This window comes from Heterodontus francisci, chromosome 47 (genome assembly GCF_036365525.1).
Source record: "Heterodontus francisci isolate sHetFra1 chromosome 47, sHetFra1.hap1, whole genome shotgun sequence".
NCBI lineage: Eukaryota > Metazoa > Chordata > Chondrichthyes > Heterodontiformes > Heterodontidae > Heterodontus > Heterodontus francisci.
Window position 1 is genome coordinate 1,755,024 of NC_090417.1, and position 19,912 is coordinate 1,774,935.

Genomic DNA, 19,912 nt, shown 5'->3' on the forward strand with positions numbered 1-19,912 from the left:
TTCAACCCATCTGAAGGATGAGACGTCTGCCCTCTCAGGTGGACATAAAGGAACCCACCGCATTTTTCGAAGGAAAGCAGAGGAGTTCCCCCAGTGTTCTGGATAATATTTACAACATCACTAAAAGAGGTGGTTTGATCATTTATCTGATTGCTGTTTGTGGGACCCTGCTTTGGGCAAATTGGCTGCTGTGTTACCCTTCATTGCAAGAGCGATTATACTTCAAAAAAGCCACAAAAACATTTTGGGGCATCCTAATTGTGAAAGATGTTAGTTCTTTCGTAGTAAGCCTGAGTACAGTCCCTTTTTTGACATGTTGGCAGTGTGTTCTTTGTATCCTGCTGAGTTTCCCTATGACCAGTCAAGGGACCATTATTAGGTGATAATTAGTGAAGTGTTAAAATGAACAAAGATTATTTTCTGTGTATTGTATTTTGCAAAATCACAGGTAGTGTGTGACGTAGCAGCTCAGCTGCTTTTCAGAAATTGGAATTGTCAATTTCAGAAGATATAAATTCTCTTGCTGTTTTTTTAACTTGGGGTTAATACTTGATGCGAAACATTATTGGTTTGATTCTGTCGCACAAAAGTTAAAACCGTATTGCCTCAGGGAAGCAGCACCTATTACAGTGTGTCTTGTGTTGCATGAAAAGTCTGATTTTTGTTCCCCTTTAAGATACATTTTCCTTGTTAAATATAACACTATACCTGTTACTTTGTATTCTTCTAAACCTTTTGTTTTCAAGATTTCTGTTCAGGTAAGTACAATATAGTTCATTTTCATTGCTCAAAGTTTTAACAGCATTTTGCATAAGTCGATCATCCGGGCTCAATAATTTCGATGTTTCTTGGGCAATTTTTCATGAATTTTTTTTTTTTAGTAAGCTTCTTAATGTTGCCTTAAGGATAGTGTGGTGACAGGTTAGAATACCACTTTCTATAAGAAATGCTGATACTTAGAATCATAGAAATTTGCAGTACAGAAGGCGACCATTCAGCCCTCCGGGCCTTTGCTAGCTCTTGGAAAGAGCAGTCGTGCTTAATCTCGCCTCCACGTATATTCATTAACCCTCATCCTCAAGTACCTATCCAATTCCCCTTTTAAAATTGTTTATGGAATCCGCTTCTACCACCTCTCTTAGGTAGAGCTTTCCCGATCTCGACAACTGAGTGAAAAATTTCTCATCTCCCTTTAAATCTTATTTCCAATTATTTTTGAATCCACGTCCGATAGTTATTGACTCACTCACCAGAGAGGATATTTTTTCTGTCTACTGTATCAAAACTGTTCATCTTGAAAATCTCTATTAGGCCAACTCTTAACCTTCTCTGTTCCAAGGAGAACAGTCCTAACTTTTCCTCTGTACCCTTGTTAAGGCCTTTATGTCTTTTCTGGTGTGATGCTCAGAATTGTCCACAGTACTCCAGCTGACGTCCAACCAGTGATACATGAAGTTCCAGCATGATCTCTCTCTTTCTCTTTTTATATTTCATTTCACTATTGATAGACCCAAGTAACCCAATGCTTTTTTAAATAACCTTATAAATTTGGACGTGAGGTTCTTTTTCACAACCTTATCAACTTTGTGGAGTCCCATCTTCACACTGAGGATACCTTTCATCCTGTTGTGTGGTACTACCACCATACGAAATAGGATCGATGCAGCTCAAAACTGGGCTTTCGTCCAGCAGCAGCAAAATTGTATAACACCACAATTTGCAACCTCATGGCCTGGCATATCCCTCACTCTACCATTACTACCAAGTCAGGGGAGAAACCCTGGATCAGTAAGGAGTGCAGATGAGCATGACTGGAGCAGCAACAAGCATAACTAAAATGGAGGTGCCAACCTGATGAACCTACAGCACAGGACTACATGCATGCTGCAAACAGAAGCAGCATGCTGTGATCAGGGCTAAGCAATCCCATAACCAACAGATCAGAACAAAGCTCGGCAGATCTGCCGCATCTCGTCATGAATTCTGGTGGGCAATTAAACCACTAACGGGAGGAGGAGGCTCTGGGAACATCTCCATCCTCAATGATGGTGGAACCCCAGCAACTGAATGCAAAAGACAAGGCTGAAGCATTTGCAACTATCTGAATTAGCTGATGATCCATCTCTGCCACTTTCTAAGTTCCTCACCATCACAGAACCAGTCTTCAGCTGATTAAATTCACTCCACATGACATCAAGAAAAGGCTGGGAACAGATACTGCAACGACTATGGGTCCTGCCAACATCCCAGCTATAGTGCTGAAGACGTGCAGTAGAACTAGCTGTGCTTCCAGCCAAGCTGTTTCAGTAAGCTACAACACTGGCAGGCAAATTGGAAAATTGCCCAGGTATGTCTTGTTCCGAAAAAGCAGGACAAATCCAAACCAGAAGTTAACCACCCCATCAGTCTACTCAATTGTCAGCCAAGTTATGGAAAGTGCCATCAACAATGTTATCAAGTGGCACTTACTCTGCAATAACCTGCTCACTGATGCTCAGTTTGGGTTACGCCAGGGTTACTCAGCTCCAGACCTCATTGCAGCCTTGGTCCGAATTCCATAGGTCAAGGTAGTGACTGCCCTTGACATTTTGGCAGCATTTGACAGAGTGTTGCATCAAGGAGCCCTAGTAAAATTGAAGTCAATAGGAATCGGAAAACTCTCCATTGGCTGGAGTCATATCTAGCACAAACAAACAAAGATAGTTGTGTTGGCTAGAGACAAGTCATCTTAGCTGCAGGGCATAGCTGTCAGAGCTCCTCAGGGCAGTGTCCTAGGCCCAACCATCTTGTGCTGCTTCATGAATGACATTTCTTCCATCATAAGGTCAGAAGTGGGGATGTTCACTACACAGTGTTCATTTCCATTCGCAACTCCTCAGATAAGCAGTTTGTGCCCATGTGTGTGGCAAGATCTGGGCAACATTCAGGCTTGGGCTGTTAAGTGACAAGTAACATAATGGCACGCAAGTGCCAGGCAGTGACCACCTCCAACAAGAGAGTTTAACTACCTTATCTTGATGTTCAACAGCATAATCACTGAATCCCCCACCATCAACATTGGGGGTCATGATTGACAAGGAACTTTACTGGACCAGCAGCATAAAGTAAATTTTGGCCTCTTGGAAGATGAGAATGGGGAGTTTATAATGCGAAATAAGGAAACATTTTGTATCTGTCTTCACGGTAGAAAACACTAAAAGCATCCCAATAATAGTAGAAAATCAGGAGGCAAAAGGGAGGGAGGAACTTTAAAAAATCATTATCGCTAGAGTCAACTAGTGGGCTAAAGGCTGACAAGTCCCTGGACCTGATGGCCTGCATCCTAGGTTCTTAAAAGAAGCGGCTGTAGAGATAGTGCATGCTTTGGTTGTAATCTTCCAAAATTCCCTAGATTCTGGAAAGGTCCAAGCAGATTGGAAAACTGCAAATGTAACTCCCTATTCAAGAAAGGAGGGGAGACAGAAGGCAAGAGATGGTTTAAAAAAAAAAATGCTGTAATTCATTATTAAGGAAGTAGTAGCAGGACATTTTCTCATAATGCAATCAAGCAGAGTCAACAAGGTTCTATGTAAAGGAGTCATGTTTGACAGATTTTAGAGTTCTTTGAGGATGGGCCGAGCAGGATAGATAAAAGGGGAGCCAGTAGAAGTAGTGTATTTGGGCGGGGAATGGCTTAAAAAGGGCGCCTTGAGGCTTTCTTTCGTGCACCATGAATCATTTGCGACTGAGTCAGTAGCTGGCTGCTGGTGCCACTGTGTGGTAAATGACTCTGTAAACGCGCAGTCATAAACTTGTGTCCTGCCCTGTGTTAAGCTTAACACTACTGTCCATTTTTATAGAAAATGGTGACTGACAACAGTGCTATTGGTGTTTAACTCATCAGTACAGTTGTGTAGGGACAGCATAACTCTTTTTAACTAAATCAACAATACGTGCTCATTCATGCCTTTGTTATGAGATTTGACCATTCAAGCGCGCACGTGACTGGCCTCCCACAATCTCCCCGCTGTAAATTTGAGGTCATCCAAAAACTCTTAGTCACACCTAGTGATGGAGCCATCCAGTCATTTTACAGCACAGAAGGAGGCTGCTCGCTGACCTCCATTGGTCCCGGTCAAGCAATACCTTAATTGTAAAAAAGAAAAAAATTCTCATCCTTGTTTTCAAATCTCTCTCTATGGCCTCGCCTATCCCTATCTCTGTACTCTCCTCCAGCCCCACAATCCTCCTGAGATATTTGTGCTTCTCCAATTCTGGCCTCTTGAACATCCCCCATTTTAACCACTCCACTGTTTCAGCAGCTGTGCCCGAAGGTCTGTATTTCCCTCTTGACATCTCTCCAGCTCTCGAAATTGCTTTCCTCCTTTAAAAGCCTACCTCTTTGACCAAGCATTTGGTCATCTGACCTAATATTTCTGTGTCCTTTTGTTTGATAATGCTCTTTTGTCGCGCTTTGGGAAGTTTTATTACGTTAAAGGCACTATATAGATATAAGTTTTTAATGACTGTACATGATCAATATAGCATTTATATTTTTCTATTGTTTTGCCTCTCCTGGTTGGCAGGATGCATTGTATAGGAGTTTCAAGTTTAACAAGGAAATTCTGTGTAAATCCCCTTTATTTAAAATGTTGTAATCAATGGATTCATGTCTTCATTGCCATGATATCCTTGTTAATTCATGTCTGAAGTTTATTTATCTCGATGGCATTTGGTCACCCATTGAAGCCATGTATCAGATGTTAGTGCAACAAAAGCCACAAATGTGACTGGTTCATTTGCATACTGTTGAGTTGCATTTCATCCAGATAGGTAACTTTTTAGTACTTAAATCTCCATGGGGTACATCGCCTTCTGAGTGGTGTGCAGAGTTGAATCTGCAATCTTCCATCTATACCCAAACAACAGAACCTTTTAAACCATCTGTGTGATGAAGTGAAACCTGTCGCAACTTGTTCAGGCAGTAAAACTTGACAACTTGTGTCGATTTGTTTGGTAGGGGGAGGGGGAAGTGGAGAATCTTCTAGCTTCCTTACAAAGCCTACTTTTACTTGAAAGCTTGGTTGAAGATAGATGTGTTTCTAAAATGAAAAACTGATCTTTGTATATTTATGTTGAATGTTTTGAAGGTGTTCTTGCAAAGGGTATGTTTTTGATGCATGAAATAATCTTCCAATGATCAAAAGGCTCTGGGAATTTTAATGTATTCCTCTCGTCCTGCATTCTAATCAGTTGTTTGCAGAATGCTGTCTGTCTTTTCCATATAGAAGGTACAAGTTGTTGATTCTTAATCATGTTAACATCTAGAACAGCATTACAGTCTTGGCTTCAAGATATGATTTTTCTAATGTTAAACCTTCATCCGTTTCAATTTGAGGAGACCTTATGGTTTTTGTTTTGGTCTTGTTTGTTGAGCTACATGGATGTGGTCCAGAAGCACATAGTATCTTTCCAGCAAAGTTACTGTTGGTTAGGTTTAGCCTGTTCCTTATTGGTTTTTTGGCATTAGCTTTGGTTGTTAATGGATCAAAGCTTTCAGCCAGGGCAGCTCAGTATGCAGTCTCAAGTTTTGCGCAACCTGTTCAACAGAAAGCTGAGCTTCTGTCTATTGTGTATCATCACAACAATAACAAATGAAGTGAGCACCACACTGTGAAATGTTTAATATTTAAATCATGATTTGTGACTACCAACTCTGAGCTTCGGGTGGTTTTCTTCAGTTACTGTTTCAAATAATGTTCGTGGCACTGATCTGCAATGTTGTCTGCAACTTTCTGCTAGAATATCCAGTACAGCAGCGAGTTTCCAATCTTGTCATGATAGTTGGTGGATGTCAAGTGGAAGGGAGATGTTTTTTGGTTGGATTGGAAATCTCCCTGGGTTGCTGGGAAGTGCCTTTTGTGAGATGGTTTGCGAGTTATTGAGGACTTGGGAGCAGAGCAGACATGCACCTCTTGCTTGGGGACTATGTATGGCATTGGAAATCTAACCTAGGAATTGATGAAAAAGTATCTAGAATTCTTCTTAGTTTTCTCAAGTTGAGACATTTTGTGAAAAAAAATTACAGAAAAGCACATGTTGCAACTTAGTCGCTGCTTCACAACGTCATAAAAATATGTGTGCCTGATGGTACTGTTGACATTTTTGGGGTATTTTGGATAAAATCCGATCTATGTGGGCCAACATAAGGCAGCCAATACCTGGCTTGTTTCAGGGTGAATCTTCCAAACAGCTGGTTTAAAATGATTGGAGCAGTGAAAACCAAGTACTCATACCAGATTGAACAGCACATGTCCTCACAGACCGTTTGTGTCCTCTACTCTTGATCCACACAGAGTTGGTATTTTCACGTGCGGTTGCATGGTAATCTCATGTTAAACGTGGACTGCAAATGCATTTTTATACAGGAGCATACCATAGATGTTAGTAAAGCATTCACACCTGAAGGTAAAAACAGCACTTTATTCATCCTAACAATAGATTTCTTTAAAGCATTTTACAAAGTTATTTTTGAGTTAACAAATTGCCTAAGAAACATTTTATACTAGACAAACCACATAATTGGGGAAAGGAAGATACACCACAGTTGGGTTCTGAATCAATTTCAAATAATAGGGCTCTGGTTATTTTACAGAATGTCTCTGAAGAATGGACAGGATTTCCATGGCTAACTGCAAGGGACTGTCACAGTGGATAATCGTTCACTCAGTTGTAGATTTCTTATTTCCTTTTGTCTTTGTATACAGATATAATTGACTTTGTTTTTTTTTTCTATTGTGCTTAAAATAGTTCTCGATCAATTCTTTAGTGATCTGATCCTGTCTGTATATAATGCACTTTTCGTAAATTGATGGCTAGTCTGCGTAGTTCTGTTAACACTTTTGGAAGTACAGTGTCTTATTAGTGTTTTCACTTTTTCTGAATATTGCAACCGTTTCTGAAAATCTCAATTTCTCAAAATTTACAGCTGCCCACAGTCCAAAAAGGGGTAACGAATTCACCCTACCGAGAAACTAAAAGAATTGTTAACAGGCGATGTATGCCTTTTAATTCCTATTTTTTATTTTTCTAGTTTTTTTTCTATTTCATATACTGTATTTTTAAGAATAGATAGAAAACTTGTTGGCAACAAGTACTAAGTAATGTGCATGGTTAAGGAAAGCCATTCAATTAATCTTGCAATCTACAATGTTTTTTTTTTCTTTTTGATTTGGCCTGGTGACTCATACCACTAGGAATAGCTGCTTTGACCATGCCTAGCAGACGTTTTACTTTTTTTTAATGAATGAACTTACAAACTATTTCAATAGTTTTTAAAAAGAAAATAAATTCTGTAAGAAAATTAGCCAGCTCAGCTACAGTTTGCATGTTTACCACATTAAAGTTAACAATGCTGTTTATAACTGAATTAGCAAATCAAGTTGTAGTAAACTAGCAGATGAAGACTTAGTACATTTTATAGCGGAGAGGGAGAAAGGTGCTTTGTAGAATATGGCGCTCTTGCAATAAGTGGTCCCTTTATCAAAGGTGAGACGTGATGAATTGACAATAAGCAGTATGTGTGTGGTTCCTGTCTTTTATTCTCTACAGTAGGCTTACTCCAGCAAGAAACCTGTTCGTTCATTATGTCTTATTTATGTTTCCAGCGATGCTAGAGTGGTCAAAGATTTGGCAACTGGAAAATCCAAAGGGTATGGCTTTGTGTCCTTCTACAATAAGTGGGTAAGTAAATGAATATTCATATTGGGTAAATAATTACACACAGATGAGAGCAGTCACTTTGTCGGCTAATGAACACTTTTAAATCCCAAATGTTCAATTTGTCTAAAGAAATAACAGATGCGAGGTGTATGTCCGAGTGTGAACTGAACAGAGAAATGCACATACAAAATTATGAGGGGCATAGATAGGGTAGATAGGAAGAAACTTTTTCCCTTTGCAGCAGTGTCAGTAACCAGGGGGCGTAGATTTAAGGTAAGGGGCATGAGGTTTGGAGGGGATTTGAGGAAACTTTTTTTTTCACCCAGTGGGTGGTTGGAATCTGGAACACACTGCCTGAAGGGGTGATAGAGGCAGGTACCCTCAAACTTTTAAGAAGTATTTAGATGAGCCCTTGAAATGCCATAGCGTACAAGGCTACGGGCCAAGTGCTGGAAAATGGGATTAGAATAGATTGGTGCTTGATGGCCGACACTGACACGATGGGCCGAAGGGCCTGCTTCTGTGCTGTGTGACTCGATGACAAGCTACTGTAAATATCAAGTGGTTGTTGCCCTCTGCCGTGGCATCTTAAATATGCATATGTGGATTATTATTGCTCAGCCCTCCCTATCTGTGCACCTTTATTCCAACATGCCTCCTTTGCTCGTTCTGGCTCCATCTTCAATGGCAGAGCCGTGAACACTTTTTGACTGACGTTTGTGATGCTCTCCCTCCAGCTTTCATAAGTCTCACTGAAACCGAACGCTTTGATCTTGCTTTTGGTATCTCTCTCACCAGTGGTCGCTGTCTGTGTACTTTTTCACCTCTATGAAACATTTTGGGATTTTTATTGCAGTGAAGATGTTATAAAGGTCCCAGTTCTGTTTGAGGTGCCAAACAGTGGCAGAATACCTTCCCACAGAAAGAAAAGGGACTAGATTTTGACGGATGACCTGTATTGGAAAAGGCTTATGATGGGTAAATAGGCTAGTCTCTTGGTTGGAAATTAGCACATAGTGCAGGAAAATGGAGGAATTGGAGAAGCAGTACCTTGTCAGATGGCTCAAGTTTTACGAGGAGCAGCTACTCGTGTCCATTGCTAAAAGCCTTTTTATATTTGTTAATGAACATTTTGACTCTTTCATCCAGTTGCTGAAGACTTGTGTTGCTCTGTTAATTGTCAATGGTTTGATTATATGCAGGTAAAGAGTATTAATTGAGCACTTAGAAGCAGACATTTGCTGAGACGAGTGGAGGGTTTTGAGTGAGGAGCTACATGTTTGTTATTCCTTTTCCTCCGCACAATAAATGTGAATCTGAGTAAATAGAAGGTCCAGCATTATTGTTTCATAACGAGCTTTCTGGAATTTAACAATTTGTTTCTATTTTATTATTTCAAATCACAGGACGCTGAAAATGCCATTCAACAGATGGGAGGGCAGTGGCTTGGAGGAAGGCAGATCCGAACAAATTGGGCAACCCGCAAGCCGCCTGCCCCAAAAAGTACATCAGAGCGTAAGTTCAGTAAGCAACATATTGGAGAAACAGCAAGAGCAAGTGGTTGTATTCCATATAACGTCAAGAAGTATGAGTTTTGCAATCAATACTGCCCTGATAATGCAGCTTGCCCTCAGTTCGCAGCACTTGTGCATCTTAACCAGAAGGCCGTGGATATGAGTTTAATTTTAATGTGTTTAATGGTGATGCTTTATGGGAAATCAGGGGGGGGCTCCAACATTTTTTAGAATAAAGTAAATTGTCGTGACAGCATGTGTGAAATTCCAAGTACCCTCCTTTCCAGGCTTATTTTGTGAATATCAGAAGAACAGAGTTTCAAAGAAAACTAACAAAATCTACAGCCATCCGTGGCCGTATCTTTTTTTCTTTTGACCGGTGCATATTTTTCCTTTGCAGCAAATACCAAACAGCTCTCCTATGAGGAAGTTGTCAATCAGTCCAGTCCCAGCAACTGTACTGTCTATTGCGGTGGCATAGCGGTTGGACTTACAGGTAATACTTAATATCTGAAATTTGAGTTTTAACTGTGTGGCTGTTGTGGGGAGAAGCTGCAGTGATGGCTTAGAAAGATCATCTGCAAAACTTTGCCATGGAAGCTGCTTGATATGTTTCATCCTGGTAAATGATGTACACTTCACACATCGACACCCACAAGGACTGCAAGCAGCAAGTTCACAACCATCAACTTAAAGAAATGATCAGTGGGCAATAAAACTAGTTGTGCCTACATTCTAAAAGCAAAACAATACCCACTTCGTCACTTGAATTCTCTTTTATTATGGAGCAATTTCCATTTTTTTTTATGTGTATCCCATTAGTATGTACACGTGCATTGCATTACCTTTATCAGCATTAAAGTATGTCTGCCATTCCTTAATCCACCCACTTAATTGGTCCAGTTCCCTTGAAATGCTATTAATCACCTTTATGCTTGTCATCTACTAGTAGTAACAGCACATTTAACTATATTTCTTGAAACACCTAGAATACACTTTGAATTGTTTCAATAAGAAGACAGAAAAGCTTACTGTCATCAGCAACTGTTTTCCTTTCAATGATTGTTACCTTCCACTGACTGCTAAATCACTTCGTGGCTCATTTGCTGTTCCCTGTTCATTTTTTATTTTTGGGCTGATAAAGCTGAGAGGTGTTGGTAAATGAAATGTCAAGTGTCGGCATCAGGCAGTCCCAAATCAGCGACAGCACAGATTGCTGTAAATGATTCTGATTCTATATGTAGAGTAAAGTGCTCTCTGCTTAACAGTGTGTCACAGAATATAAACTAAAAGCATATACTGCTACTTCCTTGTGAAATTCTTCTATTCCCCACCCCCATGTACCATTTTAATACTGATGAGCAGTCTTCCACAGAGTGCCCAAACTGTGCATGCCCATTTCGGACTGTCCAAGCTCTTTCTATGGTGGACCCTTAAAGAAAATAAAAATAGAAAACTTGCATCCAGTCAATCTGAGCTGGTGATTCAAGCTTGAATCTCCGAGGTAAAAAGCTGCTATCCAACATAGTACCGTACTCCAATCTTGAAGCTCATCTACCTTAAGCTCCATGGGCCTTGATCTGAATCTTCTGACATGATGGATGTAAATGATGGGTGGCTTGGAAACAAAAATTTTCTTTGTTACTTCCTAATGCAGTAAATCCTGTCTGATAAATTATGAAAGTTTCTGTATTTACAACAAAGCTCTAAATACTGTTGTTTGACTGTTCTGTTTTAACAGAAAACTCTTAAACTGTTATGTATCTATCATAACTCATACCCAAGTTGTATTCAAACACAAAAAAGTATGATTTGGGGTGGCCTGTGTCCTTGTCAGTATGACCAGTATTTTTGATGTACAATACTCTCATTAAACCCTTAATCTATTGCAGAAGTTTCAGTTAAATATATTAAACATGAATATGTGTCTTTTAGAGCAACTTATGCGCCAGACATTTTCGCCCTTTGGACAGATCATGGAGATCAGAGTGTTTCCTGAGAAAGGATATTCATTTGTACGGTATGTTTCAATCTTTGAATAATTAACATTTGGAGTTGATTTTTCAATTCCTTGAGAAATAAGAACAGAAGAGAGCGAACAAACTTGTATTCATATTGCATGTTATCATGTCTATCAGAACCTCCCAAACTGCTTCTGTAAAGTGAATTACTTTCAAGTGTTGCTCATGTCGGCAACCATATCGGTCAGTTCAAATGCAGCAAGCTCAGACAAACAATAGTGAGACTTATTTTTGAGTGAGACCAGTTAACTACTTTTTATGTTGGTTGAAGGAGAAATGTTGGCCGGGATACAGCACTCCTTGGTCGTCTTAGATTCCATGGGTTCTTTCTTGTCCACTCCTCTCAAGTCCTTGAAAGTGCTGTCAACTCCCAAATCTATGTCCATTTTTCCCAGATCTCCATGTTTGAATGCCTCCAATCAGGTTTCCACCCTGCTGAAACAGCTCTTGTCAGAGCCACTGTGATGAAGGTTAACTATCCTGCCTCATCCTTCTCGATCTGTTGCAGCCTTTGGCAGGATTGACCACACCATCCTCCTCCAGTGCTTCTACATTGTTGTCCAGCTGGGTCTGCATCACCTTGTTCCATTTTTATCTATCCAGTCATAGCCAGAAAATCATCTGCAATAGATTTGCTTCCCACATGGTAAACTCTGATGTCTGCCAAAGTTCTATCCTTGGCACCCTCATATTAGTCATTTACATGTCTGTGACATCATCTGAAAACATAGCATCAGTTTACACATTTACTCTGACCACACTCAGCGCTACCTCACCACCATCTGTCTCGGCCCGTCCCCATCTCCAAATTGTCAGGCTTTGTCCGACATGCAGTGCGGAATGAGCAGAAATTTCCTGCACTAAAATATCAGGAAAACCAAAGCCATTGTTTAGAGATACAGCACTGAAACAGGCCCTTCGGCCCACCGAGTCTGTGCCGACCATCAACCACCCATTTATACTAATCCTACACTAATCCCATATTCCTATCACATCCCCACCTTCCCTATATATTTCCCTACCACCTACCTATACTAGGGGCAATTTATAATGGCCAATTAACCTATCAACCTGCAAGTCTTTGGCATGTGGGAGGAAACCGGAGCACCCGGAGGAAACCCACGCAGACACAGGGAGAACTTGCAAACTCCGCACAGGCAGTACCCAGAATCGAACCCGGGTCTCTGGAGCTGTGAGGCTGCGGTGCTTGCCACTGTGCCGCCCATGTGCCTTCTGTTTCTGCTACGTGCTCTGTTCCCGAAATGTCGACTCTCTTCCTCTCCCATTCAACTGTCTGAGATTGAACCAGACTGTCCACAAGTTGGTTTCCTATTTGACCTCGATGAGCTTCCAACTACATCCACGCAATTGATAAGACCGCCTGTTTCCACTTCTGTAACATCGCCCAACTCAGCACCTGCCTCAGCGCATCTGCTGCAGAAACCCTCATCTGTGCTTTTATTACCTCTAAACTTGGTCATTCTAATGTACTCCTGGCTGGCCTCCCATCTTCCACCCTCCATAAATTTAAGGTCATCCAAAGCTCTTGCCTGTGTCCTTAGTGATAGCAAGTCCCGTTCACCCATCGCTCCTGCATTCCCTGACCTACATTGGCTCCTGATTAAGCAACACCTCTTTTTTCCCCCCCCCCCTTTAATTGCCATCTTTGCTTTAAAATCCCCGCATGGCCTCGCCCTGAAAGATATCTGCGCGCCTCCAATTCTGGCCTCTTGCGCATCCCCGGTTTTTATCTCTCAAACCATTGGCAGCCATATGTTCAACTAAAATTCTGGAATTCCATCCCTAAACCTACCCATGCTTTTGCACCTCTCTATATTCCTTTTAAGGCACTCCTCAAAACTTGCCTCCTAAACTTTTGGTCATCTGTCTTAATATCTGCGTAAGTGGCTTAATGCCACAATTTGTTCTATAAAGCTCCTGTTAAGCGCCTTGAGATGTTCTCCGTTAAAGGTGCTTCACAGGCGAGACTTTGTGTGAATGAGTCCGCTGTTTGACGTAGTTTCTTTTTTTGTAGAACAGATGTTGGATGGGTTGTGATATTTTGGATAATGAGTCTGCTTCAAGCAATGCTGAAAGGGGATTTTGCCACTAGCTCTGAAGAGCTATACTTAGTTCAGTTATTTAACTGCGGAGCCATCATTGCACTTTACCTCATTAGAGGTACCCTGATGAACTGAAAACTTGGCAAGATTCTTCGTCACCTTATTGCAACCGTGATTCAGTTACCTGTGACAGTCCAAATAATTCAATGGAAAAGGGGTTAAGACCAATGGGAAATTGTGTTGTTATGGCTATTGTGGTATCATTGTTCCAGTGGTGACTAATCTTGCTGGTTCCTTTGTCCAAGCTGTTTATATCTAGGGACTGTTCACCTTCTGTAAATCGTCTGTTTTGAGTTGCTGCATTTTCTTATTTTAAAAAAATGATTCATTGCTTTGGCTGCACAATTTCCTTTTTGAGTTCTCATTAAATACTTTCTGCATATTTGATACAGTGATGTCCAAGAAATTATGAAGTGTACAGTGTGAGTGCAAAGAATGGACCCCCGTCTGTTTTGAAGGGATCATTTTTCGCCATTTGGGGTGGTGGTGTCTCTGATCTGTCATTCAGAAGGTTTAATTTATAACCCCAGTGAATAACTTAATACTTGCGTGCAAATTAAATATCAAGTGTGGCAAAAAGAATTGATACCTGAGACTTAGTATTGACTGCATGACTACATTGCTTATGCCATATGTAGAAAAGTATCACTTATTCTTCACCATTCATATCTTTTATATCACTTATATATTCAAGCAAGGTACAGTTGACAATCCAACACTTGCGTACCAGATACAAACACCATCAATTGCACACTTGCATACTGCATAAGAATCTCATAGCTAATGGTTAATTTATTGGTTGAAGCATTTTAGAAAGAAAATTCTACAAATAGTAACGAGCGATTTCTGAAGCAACTTGAATGTCATCAGTCCTGTCGTGATCCAGTATAATTTTTAAATCAAGCTTTTTACACTGACAAGAATTTGGATAAATATCATCGCTGTCTTAGCAACTCATTGTTGGCACTATTTTATAAACCAGCATATGAAAATGTCAAAGCTGGTTTAACAATGTAATTTGAGAAGCTGGGCTCTATCAGGTTTGATGGTTTTAAAAAAAAAAGCAGTGAGCTTCCCTTTTTTTAAAGAATTAATTAAGTTGGTCACACGGCCAATGTTGGACAGTTATTGACCAACAAAATACAAAATCTACTTTCGACCTCTTGTTGGCAGTTGTATAGTCAACATTCTTGAGACACATGTCCTACCATTATCCTGCTTACTGACTCCATGTGTCCCACGTGTAAAACACAGTCTGTAATAGTTGTACTACGGAAGATGGAATAATTCAATCTTACTCAGTATTCAAGATTTTTTTGTTTTTTTCTTAGTTTTTCATCACATGAAAGTGCTGCACATGCTATTGTCTCAGTTAATGGAACCACCATAGAAGGACACATTGTCAAATGCTACTGGGGGAAGGAAACACCTGACGGAATGGGCCAATTTCAACAAGTGAGTTGAAATCAGAGAATTTCTTTCTAACTGTTATAAATCAAATTAGTATCTGGCAAATGCTCGACTTTCCGTGGAAATTGAGTCACCATCTAATATTTTGTGAAGCTGTTTTTATTTGGATATATTTGTAATTTGAGAGACAACAGCCACCAAGTTAAAAGTGTGATGTTTTCTGTTAACTCAAGATACTGTCAAGAACTTGTTTTGGGCAGCACCACTTTGTTGGGCCACACATGAGTTATCTTGTCAAGCAGTCAGTGCCTTATTCAGAAGAGCATTAAACAAATTGAACTGTTGGTTTTAGTCACAGTCAAATTAATATCCTCTGCCTTGAGGCTTGAACAGCTGAAAACTTTGTAGTCTGAGCAGGTGTTCAACTGAGCAGGGAGCAAATAAGTCTGAAAATGAAGTTATTTTTGTTCAACACTAGGAAGGATGGGGAAAGGAAGATGAGGCGTTGTTTTGTTTTCATTATAGAATATGGGAGTAAAACTATGCATGAAATTTATGAAGGGTTTGTATAGCATATGGACTGATTTTTTTTTTCTTTTGTTAATCTATGGGGACAGTATTGCAATGGAGCTTCCCGTAGTCTGATTTCAGTGGCATGTTGGGATGCAGTTAGAAATGAATGTAATGGGGGTGGAGTTTTATGGAATTGACCTTGACAATTTAAGTTTAGAACAGGGGAGGATTTGTGGAGAATTCGTACTCTGGTGTCACAGGTCAAATCTGGAACTTTTCTATTGTGAAATGCATGCTTCTGCAATTTTATTCGAAACATAAACTGCTTTTGTAAATTTCTTGGACTGTTCTCAGAAAAATATTAGCATCATGCGTCTCCTGCCCCCTCCCATTCCCTTTTTGTTTTTCAGCAAAATCAGATGGGCTACGCTCAGCCATGGAGCCAGTTTGGCCAGTGGTATGGAAATACTCAACAATTTGGCCAGTATATGCCTAATGGCTGGCAAATGCCACCATACGGAGTTTATGGGCAAGCTTGGAACCAACAAGGATTCAGAATGGAGTAAGACGATGCATGTTATTTTTGTTGTATTTATTTACATGGATTGTTGCATGTTTATCAACCAATTCTATTAACCGGACTAAAAGTGAGTAGTTTTCACGAGGAGTTTTTTTTCTTTTGAGAAAGATTAATTAGAGTTGGTGAAAGAGTAGAAGTTTAGCACACAACAGAGATGGGTATGTGTCCGAGTCCCTAGCTTTGGCTGTGACTGTTCTTGTGCTTCCAATGGTGGCCTCGAGAGCAATGGCAACTGAGGCATTGTATGGGAGGGATCTAAAGACAAAGAGTAACAAGATTTGAAACAAAATCAAATCAGAGTCTTGATTTGTTTTAAAATATGACCAGAATAAATAATTGTTCTCATATCAAAATCAACTCTTTTCTCCCAAACGCACTCCTAAATTTTGCATGAATAAAAATGCACCAATGCCTCCTACTGCCAGCAAAAGAACTCAGTCTTTATAAAGAAGCACATGGATTCCTGTGTGATCATTCAGGAAAAAACTGGGCCATGTTTTATTTTATACTTGGTAATTTGAAACAACTGGTTCAATTATTATTTCAGCATTTTGAAAAATGGAGCCCTTTTGGTTTATAATGGTTCAATATATATCAACACTTTGTGGCTGCCTTGGGAGGGTGGAGTTGGAAGGTGGCCCTTCCTGTTACTATTTGTTATTCAATACACAAATGCAATCATTTTTTGTTGCCTCCAGCTAATTTTTGTTTTTGTTTTTCTTTCACAGTCAGACACCGTCCACTGCCGCGTGGATGGGTGCTAACTATGGAGTCCAACCTGCACAAGGTCAAAGTCCTAGTGTGATAGCCAACCAAGCAGGTTTTGGCATGGCAGGCTACCAAACCCAGTGAGCTGAAAGGACTCTTCTTCCTACCTATAGCCAGTGGTTTCCTGCCACAGCGGACACGTCAAGCCTTTGTTTACTTAGATGTTTTTTTTTTCAAAGCCAGATCAATGAAAGATGTCAACTGCGTTGTATTTATTTTAAAAGGAAAGCAATTCATTTCAGAAATCATGGAAATTTGTCTCATCCAAGCTTCTGTCTAAAGATGCTGGATGTCTGCCAATTTTTGTGTCCAGTTTTCTTTGAGATGTTTCAAAAAATTTAAAATCCATTTCCTATGGCCATTGGAAAGAATAAACAAAAGCAGGGATTTCTAAGTAACGCTGCCACTTTTATAAAATGAGGCAGACACATTGCACAATATTAGATGCTGTGTTTCTATACCGATACTGGGCAGTTTAGTTTTGCATTCCACAAATTTGATTTCAAACTGTAAAATTTATTAATCGTATGTTTTCCACATTTCTATTGTACAAGGCCATACTTTGTAAATGTAGGAGGTTGTTCAAAGAGAAATGATCCTTTGGAACATGGAAAAAATGTCGAGTCCCTTGAGCTCTCAGCATGTACACAGCATAGTTTAAAGCAATGAAATAATATAGTAAAATGTTTGTGTTCTTTTTGTTATTTTGAAGTAGTATTTTAATCATTTCATTAAAGAAACCAAGTAAAAACTTAGTGATGTTGTAGACAAAGCACTTCTGAGTGTTGACTTGGATTCTAGCTGCTCTCCCAGTGTCATCTGAAGCACATCTTCTGGGAGGACAATTCCCTGGTCTTGGCAGTACAAATAACAATGGTGTTCTCCTTGGTACTGCAGAGCATTATCATCAGGAACTGGTGAAAAGTGAAATTTCCAGATGTGTAGGTGAAGCATAACTTGACTGTAAGACAGTTTAGGGTATCTGCTTGCTCCCAGGATCTGAATTTGGGTTTCCATTTTAAAATGAATACACTTTCATCTTTTTATATAAAACTAAAATGTAGCTACTGGCAAAAAAAAAACTGGCGCAATTTCTGCCAAATGGTAGGTGGGGTGGGTGCAGTCTAAGTCCTGATGCACTCAGTTTTAAGGGGACATTACCTGTTTTGCCAGGTTATGCAATCTGCATGTAAAGATGATTAAAATATACACAACCTCCACTGTTAACACAAGGCAACTTTTTTGGTAAAACCCTATTTTTGGCTGTTTTTTTTTGTGTGTTTTTGATGATTTCAAGAGGCTGATGGTAGGAATCAAGTTCACTGTCGTAGTTGACTACTGACTTGAGTGTTGTCTTGTTAACACTTGGGAGGTTAACAGCAGTGTCTTAAGAAGGCTGCAGTTTACTGTTGGGGATTATTGTGCATCTCGAACCAAAATAACAGCCTGCGTATGCGAATGGTAATTTGGAGAGGGGGGGACAAAATTTACATACTGTCTGTGATATGCCATCACGGCAGTCTCAGCACTGGCTTCTTAACCAGATGGTTTTGGGTTCTGCTCCATGGGCAGGGGGTGCCCAAACCATGCAGCGAGTCCATCTGCCACAGTTGATATGTTTTGTCTGTTCTTGGCTAAGTTGCTATTTGGAGCACCTCGTAAAGAATTTCAAAAAAAAAATCTCTTGATGTGTCTCTTCAGAAGGTGTCCAGAATGATGTAGTTTTCTAGTGTAAATGATCAGCTATGCTCGCAATATTGGCTACATATGCATAAGAGGTACTGTAAATGTATTTTATTGCATATCAGTTGCACATTGGTTTTAAAATGCTCTGTCCCAGGATTATTGGGGAGTATTCATGTTTTCCCACCAATTGTCTCCCAGGCAGCACAATTGCCTTGCAGGTCCTTCCAGCTGAGATTCTTTTCTGGAAATCAGGAAGACTGCTAACCTCACAAGCTTTCTTCAATATCGTCTTAATGTGATTGTAACGTTTGCCTGGGCTTCTGGATCAAAGGGTCAAATAAGGCTGTGCCAATCCAACTGATTTTAGAACATTTTATTTGACAAAATGGAGACAACTGACGTCATTAAGTCATTTGGTGCAGGCATGGTTAGTGTACTGTGCACGTAGGATCTGGTCATTCTAATCCTCTTCTGTAGAATACTTGTGGTTACAGCAGTAAATCAAATGTGAAAGTGTTTTTTTTTTCTTTTTGAAAACTGTTAGCTTGACAACTCCACCTGTGTACTGGTCGAAAGAAATAGTATCTGGGTCATCTGTGTCTTACTTTCAGATGACTTGTGAGCAAATTCTTGCCAGATGCACTATATGCACACTTAACCAATTTTAAAATGGGTTAATGTATTTTTTATTGGATTGTTTGGCAAGGTTTGTTTTTCATAATAGATGCTGCATTTAGTTACCAAAATGCATAATTGGTTGGCCCAACCCCAGGAGTTCAAGTAAATTGTCTTTTTGGAGTGGACTGATGCACTGCAGATTAATCTTTCAAAACTGCTGGATCATTTTGTTTTGAAGTCCTGAGCTAGAAAGCACTGGAGACTGTATCCCTTTTGTTAACCTACAAGGGCTGGCACTTGGAAACTGACGTCAATTCCAATTAATACTGTGCTGTCATTTGATTAAATATTTGATGTGGAACTTTTACATTTGCCTCCAACTGTTTTGAGGTTCATTGGATGTTGAGGCAGTTGAAACAAATTGAACAGAGGTATTTCCAAAGATGATGGTATTTGTTTCAATGTCACTCCAATTCCCCACAAAAAGTCTCCAGCTTGTACACATGCTCCATCAGTTAAGAGAGCACAAGAAAAAGTTTCAGATGATATTTTGTCATGGGATAAGACTCTTTATGTGCAACTTTCTCCTAGATCTAGTGCTGTATTCTGGGGGAGAGGGATGGAATAGTCCCACCGAACAGCCTCCCTGAAGTCATCACAGGTTTGGGTGGCAGATTAACTTTCTGGAGTGAGCAATACTTACGTTTTCAGATAGGAGTGGGGAAATTGAATGCAGTCTATACCGGCCATAAGAAAAGGGATAAAGTCTCTACTTTTTGTTTAAACTGCATCAGCATTTGAAAAAAAATCTTCACCTCAGGGGAATTCTATTCCAGGCAAAAATCACATGAACTAGGTTTGTGAAGGACCAATTGACTTGCATTCGGGTTTGTTAACTGCACGGCCTTGTTGGTATTATAACTGTAGCAGTTATTAACGGTCAATAAATAAAAACGGTCATTGGGCCATCATACTGAA

General features: G+C 39.9%; 1 protein-coding gene across 4 annotated transcripts in view; it reads left to right on the plus strand.

Annotated features, from left to right (window-relative positions):
- Positions 1-19,912, plus strand: part of LOC137357048 (cytotoxic granule associated RNA binding protein TIA1-like) — a 43,246-nt gene extending 23,334 nt beyond the window's left edge. For all 4 annotated transcript variants that reach the window (XM_068023012.1, XM_068023013.1, XM_068023014.1 and 1 more), the window contains 7 exons: positions 7,647-7,722; positions 9,108-9,216; positions 9,616-9,711; positions 11,151-11,235; positions 14,691-14,814; positions 15,693-15,844; positions 16,591-19,912. In XM_068023012.1, the coding sequence (XP_067879113.1) occupies positions 7,647-7,722; positions 9,108-9,216; positions 9,616-9,711; positions 11,151-11,235; positions 14,691-14,814; positions 15,693-15,844; positions 16,591-16,714 (766 nt within the window). In that variant the 3' untranslated portion in view covers positions 16,715-19,912. The remainder of the gene's footprint in view (positions 1-7,646; positions 7,723-9,107; positions 9,217-9,615; positions 9,712-11,150; positions 11,236-14,690; positions 14,815-15,692; positions 15,845-16,590) is intronic.